At 59.1% G+C, this 6,971-nt stretch overlaps 1 protein-coding gene across 1 annotated transcript; it reads right to left on the reverse strand.

The window, feature by feature from the left end:
• Window positions 1–2,342: 2,342 nt before the first annotated feature.
• Window positions 2,343–6,471, reverse strand: RRAS (RAS related). The gene is made up of 6 exons (XM_054588539.1): window positions 6,291–6,471; window positions 4,322–4,409; window positions 4,107–4,209; window positions 3,919–4,027; window positions 3,076–3,194; window positions 2,343–2,985 (listed from the first exon to the last, which is right to left on the reverse strand). Exons 1-6 carry the CDS (start codon window positions 6,441–6,443, stop codon window positions 2,901–2,903), a joined length of 657 nt encoding a protein of 218 aa, XP_054444514.1. The 5' UTR covers window positions 6,444–6,471; the 3' UTR covers window positions 2,343–2,900.
• Window positions 6,472–6,971: the final 500 nt, after the last annotated feature.

Raw genomic sequence — 6,971 nt, forward strand, 5'->3', positions numbered from 1 at the left:
TCAGCACTGAGGATGGCTGGTCAGTGGGTAGAGACGCGGTGAGATACAGGGGTAGGTCATCATCCTGGACCCCCAGGAGAAATTGAGGAAGAACCACATTGTTCTAAAACGTCGGATGTTGTCTGGATTCATCACTGTGCTAATGAATATAGAGCCCTGGTGTTACAGGATGGCTAGTAACATTGGAGAACCAAGTGGCAGACTGTGGACTTTCTAGAATCATTTAAGAGCATTCTCTTGAGAATGGCCTGTTAGTGTCCTTGAACCGTGGCCTGTGGAATGTTGGAAGTATAGGCTCAGAGGGAGTGGCATATTCAAGGTCCTGATTTGGATGTCAAGTTGGGACCACAGTGTCCGGGGTCAGCATTGTCCCAGGTCAGAGCTCCGGGACAGAGAACAGATGGACAGAGAGGGGTCAGAAGGTGGGCAGTGGGTTAGAATAGCCTCGTGGTTGGCCTTTGTAATTCAGCTGCCCCAGCTGAGGCCCAGCTCTAGCGCTACCCAGGCAAGTTGGAGAACAGCTCCTGTCCACAGCCTTGTCGTCTGTAAAACTGACTTTTGTCAGGATGCAGGAAACGCGTTGGAAGCATTCAGCACTCCCCAGCACTTCGCTCCTGCTACCCATAGCCGGAGGCCTCTGGAGGTTTGTCAGGCGTCCAGGAGATCCGTTGAGAGACAGGACGACCAAGATGGGGAGGGAGAGGGACGTCAGAAGCTGGAGAGACGATCGTTGACAGCCCGCCAGAGTCCAGGGGAGGGCAGGGCGCAGGGAGACTCACGGGCGCACACACGTGCCCAGCGAGATGCCAACTAGGTCATCCCAGCCTCCTTGCTGTCCTCTGATGAGCTTTGGAATGGTGGTAGCTGCAAACCTTCCAAAAATGGCCTGCCAGTTGTTGTGTGGGTTTGTATGTGTGCCTTTTTTCTGGGGCAAATGGTAGCTTTCATCAGCTTCTCCAAGTGCCTCGAGAAGCAGGGTGTCCTGGCCAAGAACTTGGCCCTGTTAGGCAATGCAGAAAGAACTCTCAAACCTTGCACTAAGGGAGCGCCTCGCCCCTGGCTGGCCCTGAGGGGGAGGTTTCAGGTCTTGTCTGGAAAGCGCTCGGAAATGTCCCCCTGCCATCCCCTCCCTGGCCGGCAGAGATGGGCCCCTGGTGAGCGGAGGCGCTGTGGGAGGGGAGTGAACTCGCGGCACAATACGTCTGAGCCACGCTTATTCCCAGGGCGGAAGGTTGAACTCGGGCCAAGGATTCTGCGATAATGAAACCCGGAAAGGGATAGTCAGCTAATCATTGTTCTCATCTGGAATACAGAGGGACATTCATGGTTCTGGGGCAGGAGAACACTGGGGCCTCCGTCACTGAGGCCGAGCGCTTCGTATGTCCCAGGCGCTGTGCTCATCCCCCGTGTGCACGCTGGCTCCTCAAGGCCTCCTGCCCTGGGAAGCGGCTCTGTGGTCACCCGCATTTTACGGGTGAGAAGACAGGGGCACTCAACTGAGTTGGTGGAGCTGGATTTGAACCCAGGCAGTCTGCTGCCAGCACCCACAGTCAACCCGGGGTCCAGGAAATGGGTTCTGGGTGGGTGTGAGGGGAGCATCTGGGGGCCGAGAGCCTGTGGACACGTAGATGTGGGGGTTGGGGCAGCAGATCATTGACCGGTGACAGTTGATCAGGTGGAGGTCAAAGTTCCAGGGCCTGGGGACATCTGGGCTGAGGTGCCCGGCCTGGTGTGTTGAGCAGGTGTGGGGTTCAGAGGCGCCCGACAAATGGGCTTGCGTGGCGGGTGAGCGGTGGCCTCCAGGTCTGGCTCCAGCCTTCCAGCTTAGCAAATGGAGCACAGGATTTACGGGTTCTGGGGCGAACGCGGGGGGATCAAAGGCTTCCAAACTGAAGAGCATTGGCGACATATTTACCCCATGCCTCAGCCCCTCCCGGAGAGTGGCTCAGCTGGGTGTGTCCACACCGGCCTGAAGCTGGATTCAGGGTTTGGACTCAGACCTCAGCCCAACTGGGAACTTTCTGGAACTGAGAACTTGCCAGCTGGCTGCTCAGACACCAACCAGTCCACCTGTCCCTTTCTCCTCCAGCCAAAAAGCCTTTCAAAATATATACTGGAGGTGGGAGCGAGGCAGGCAGGGTTTGTAGAAGGTGCTGCCTGTCTCCAAGATCTGGGAACTTCTAGAACACATGTCCGTCGGCCCTTCTGCTGCGGCGGGAATGTTGCAGGTTTGCCCCGTGCGTTGGGGTAGGCTCTAGCCACTGTGAATAGTGAATTCTTGAAATGCAGCCAGGGTGACTGAGGATCTAATTTGGTAATTTTATTTAAACAGTTACACATAGCTTCTGGCTACCATATTGAACAGTGCTGTTCTAGAATGTAACAGAAACAAATTCCTTTTTAAACATTAAACCAACAAATGCCCACCGAGACAGAAAAGGGAGGAATGGCTCCGTTGGAGGGTAAGTTGGGGGAGCGGGGTCCGGACGCCTAATTCACCTCCTTCTCTATGGTGCCTGCCCCACCAAGCAAAGGGTGCTATGTCCGATGGTTCTAGGCGGGCCGAGGCTTCAGCGTGTGTACCCTGAGTTCGCCTACCTCCCCTAGCCCTTTCCCCTTTCACAAAAGCACTTCCTGATGTTGGCAGTGACGTTTATTTCTCTGGGGCGGGATTATATACAGCAGTGACCCGGATGCCCGGGGGGCCCCTCGCCCCCACCAGGCGCTCCGGTGGGGGAAGGAGGCATTGGCAGAAGGCACACAGTGGCACTGGCCCTCAGGCCAGGAGTTACGGGTGGGGGTGTAGTGTATCCTGGGAGATTTCCCAGGTAGGGAAACTGAGGCCTGGCAGGGGCAGCTGGTCCCTAGAACTTGTGCTGATCGTTCCCCTCACGGCAGGGCTACAGGAGGACGCAGGGGCAGCCTCTGTCCTTCTTCCTGGGGGCGCTGGGCGGGCTGGGTGGGAGCTCTTGTTCCTGGTACTTCCTGTAGGAAGAGGCTGGTGAGTTTGGGCCCCAGGGGCTGGGGACAAGGACGACGGCGGCGGGGGGCGGGGCGGGGGGGGGGTCCGCTCACCGGACAGCCCGCACCAGCTGCTCGAAAGCCTCGTCCACATTGAGGCGCAGTTTGGCCGAGGCCTCGAAGTAGGCCACGTGGTGGGAGGCACTGAAGGCGGAGGCTTCAGATCGGGGCACCTGTGGGGGACACAGAGAGAAGTCAGGGTGGGCCTCAGTGGGGGGGCGGGGCAGAAAGACGCACTGTGTGCGGAAATGGGGAGCTTACACACAATGGGGTTTGAAGTGGCGAGGGAAAGCTACAGAGATCACAGCGGGAGGTGCCCAGCGGACTCAGCGCCACCTAAGGAGCCTGCACAGAGGGTTGCCCTCCTGAGCGTTAGACAGCAGTTTGCTGGGCAGAGAAGTTGGAGCCAAACACCCAGGGTTGGAAATCCCCAAAGTCTCCATCTAAAAGATTGTGTCCTGTCTGGGAATCCCACGGTCTGTGTGTGTGGAGGGGGAAGTGGTGAGAGCGGAGAAAGGAAGGGACGAGGCCCTGGTGGGCATCCAGCGCCAGGTGGAAGAGTTGGGGCTTTTCTCCCTGGGGCGATGGGGAGCCGCGGAGCGCGGCGAGCGGGGGAGGGGCGCGGGCAGGGGCGGCGGGACGGAGCGGGAGGTGGACTGGAAGGGACAAACAGGAGGCTGCGTCGGCAAGGTGGGAACAAGAGGCGGGGTGGAGTCCTTTTGCCATCCAGCCGCCTCTCTTGGGAACTCCTGTGTGCAACGCTGGGGACTCAGAAGGTCCGACGCAGGGGCCAGGCATCTAGTGAGGTGTGTGACAATGGAGGGAGCAGGAAGCGGATGGCAGGAGAGGCAGGAGGGGCCTCCCAGGCTGCGCTGGAGTGCCCCGGGGGTCCCGGACCTGGCGCTGTGCCTCCAGATCGGCCTTGTTCCCAACCAACACAATGGGGAAGTCGTCTCGGTCCTTGACTCGGAGGATCTGCGTGAAGAGCTTGCCCACCTCGTTGAAACTGCGGAGGAAGCCAGGAGGGTGAGGTCCAGCTGCTCAGCCTGGTGTCCCCTGCTCCGCCGCCTCCCTGCTCCTCTCACCTCTGCCGATCGTTAATGGCAAACACCAGCAGGAAACCGTGCCCGGCACGCATATACTGCTCCCTCATGGCGCCAAACTCCTCCTGGCCCGCGGTGTCCAGGACTGCAGAGATGGGGAGAGGGTTACCATGAGCACGAGGCTCCCGCTGGCCATCCCCACGTGTCCTCAGCCCTGCCACTACCCCCCTCCCCCGGCCACTCTCTGCCCCCCTTACTGTCCAGCCGGGCAGGGACGCCATCCACTGTGCAGATCTTTGTATAGGAGTCTTCGATGGTGGGGTCATAGTCAGACACGAAGTAGGACTGGTGGGGTGGAGAGAAGATACTGTTACTCTGTTGCCCCAGCAGAGATGACATAGCCCTGTCCCTGGGGCCTGCCTTTCCCTGTCCCCCTCTCTTTGGCTCTCTCTCCCCCTTTCTGGCTCTCTGGGCCTCCCTCCCTGGCACCCCTCCCGCCCCACTCCATCTGTGAGCTCTCCTGGACCTCTCTTCCACATCGTGACCACCCCCTGGCTGTGTGGCATTGAACAAATCACTTCCCCTCTCAGAACCTCGGTTTCCTCATTTAGAAAATGAGGGTAAAAATAGCACATTGAATCCAGTGTTTGTGACATTCAGGGAAAACCCACTTAACATCTAAGCATTTAACACATCATCTGGACATAGTAAGTGCTCAGTTATTGGGAGCCGTGTTGTCCAGAATATGTGCCTGTTTATACCTCTCCCTCCTCCTCTTTTCCTCCCTTTTTCCCCCCCTCCTCCTCCCCCTCCTCCTCCTCCTCCTTGGGCGGCTTTTAGTGTCTCCTCCCAGGGGAAGGTCCGGGTTCCAATCCAACTGCGGAGAAACTGCCCCGCCTGCAGGCTGGGCCCCTCCCTTCCTGCCTGGGTCCTGCCGGTCTCTAGCCAGGCCTTTGACCGCTTTGAGTCTGCCCCTGGGGCAAGGGGCCCCGGGCTGGGGCGCTTTTCTCGATACAGGCTGGGGCTCCCAGGCAGGTGCTGGCGGGGGTCTCTTGAGGAGTCTGGGGCCCAGCGGCCTCTGCAGCATCATGTCAGGAGTAGACCCCTTTCTAGGGTTTCCCTGAGGCAGACAGGGTTTCCCTTTGGGAATGCGATGGAGGTTTCCTAGGCAGGGGTGGGTTTTCAGCAGAGAAGCAGTGATCTGACGGCTGGGGGTCTTAGGGCTGCATCCCGTCTGCGAGGGGAGGTGCTTGGTGAGGGCCTGTCCTGGAGAGAGGGAGTAGGGACCAGGCCTTGGGGGAATTAGGGGGCGTCTTCAGCGCATGGCAGGAGATACTCAGGGGTGAGAAGTGGGGTAATTGGGGCGTATTTGGGAGGTTTTTCATAGGACATATGTGCATGCCTAGAGTGTTGGAGGCCCTGACGTGCATTTACGGGATCAGAGACACTCCCCAGGAGTAGATATTTCTGGGGTATCAAGGATCTGGGGGCTTCTTTCATGGAGACAATTGGGGGCTAGCCAGGGTTTCTGAGAGGGGCTCAGGGAGCCGGAGTGGAAAACTCAACATGGAGGAGCAGTTGGTATTCCTTAGGGGAGAGTGGAGGTCTAGGTCTGGGGGCGGGGGTGGGGGAGCTCCAGGACTTGGGGTGTTAGAGTTCTCTGGAATGACCAAGGGGCGGGATCTTTCTGAACTCTCTTGGGTCTGCGAGGCCTCAGGGGCAGTGTGAGCATAATTTCTAGATTCTGGGGGAGGTCCCAGAAGGGGCTAAGCATCCAGTCTGGGGGCATCTCAAGGGGTCTGGTTACAGGCGTTCTCCCAGTTAGGCTCTGAGTAGCACAGAGGGGAAGCTGGGGTGTGGGATTTGGGGGAGATGGGGCTCAAGGTGAGGGGAAATGGCATCTACAGGGCGGGGGCACAGGAGGGGGCTTAGGGTCTGAATGGGGCGACTCATGGACTTAAAGTGCCTCCAGGAGGTGCTCAGGGTCAGGTCGCCCGAGATGGGGGATCTTGGGTCTTGGGAAGAGGGACTTCCACATCTGAGAGTCTCAGGATATAAGTATAGAAGGTGGGTCTCTCAGGTCACATTCTGAGAGTAATTTTTAAGATTAGAGGGCCTCATAGGAGGGTCTCAGTGATGGATCGAGGGGAAATCGGGGTCTCAGGGATCCTCCCAAGGGCTACGTGCTGTGTCCCGGGGACACCCCCCCGCGTGAGGGCCCACTACCTGGATGAACTGGATGGTCAGCGCACTCTTGCCCACGCCGCCGCCGCCCACGACCACCAGCTTGTGTGTCTCGCTGGGTGGGGGGTCCCCGGGTCCCGGTCCCCCGCCCCGGGGCCGCCCCCGCCCCGTCCCGGACGCCGCCCCGCTGCTCATGTCGCGTCCGCTGCCGCCGCCGCCGCTACCGCCTGGGGGGAGCCGGGCGGGGCCTAGGGGTGGGCCACGCTAATAAGCCTACTGCATAATTATGAGCTCCGGGAAGAAGGACGCAAGTCTCCGTACACTTAAGGAGGAGGTAAGGCCAGGGAAAAGGAGGAGCTATGCTAATAAGGGCTGGCGAACGCGGTACGCAGAGAAGGGGAATTCCGAAGAGGCGGGGATATGCTAATAAGAAAACTGTGCTTACCCCGAGCGGCGCCACGCGCTCAGGGCAGCCGGGCCGCCTGGGGGCGGAGCTATGCTAATATGAGCTTATTCTTTCTGCAGATGGGCCGGAAAGATTGTTTCGGGAGGGACTATGCAAATAAGGAACTCTGTGTTGTAGCTTCTCAGGGTACCTTGCCCGAGGCCTTGTTCTAGTAGGCGGGGCTCGCCGGCTCGTGAGCGGCCGTATAAAGGCTCGGACCGAGGAAGGAGCAGGTCCTGGAGGGGAAGCTCCACCTCCGTCCTGGGATCCAGCCAAAC

The sequence above is a fragment of the Pteronotus mesoamericanus genome, unplaced genomic scaffold (assembly GCF_021234165.1).
Source record: "Pteronotus mesoamericanus isolate MK-2021 breed Mesoamerican mustached bat unplaced genomic scaffold, CSHL_Meso_final scaffold_137, whole genome shotgun sequence".
NCBI classification, from domain to species: Eukaryota; Metazoa; Chordata; class Mammalia; order Chiroptera; family Mormoopidae; genus Pteronotus; species Pteronotus mesoamericanus.

Coding starts and splice junctions, on each gene's coding strand:
- RRAS (XM_054588539.1), bottom strand. CDS start 6,443: ATGAGCAGCGGGGCGGCGTCCGGGACGGGGCGGGGGCGGCCCCGGGGC. Junction 4,210..4,321: donor CGTCCCTGCCCGGCTGGACA/GTAAGGGGGGCA, acceptor CCATCTCTGCAG/TCCTGGACACCGCGGGCCAG. Junction 3,195..3,918: donor ATCTGGAGGCACAGCGCCAG/GTCCGGGACCCC, acceptor TGTCCCCCACAG/GTGCCCCGATCTGAAGCCTC.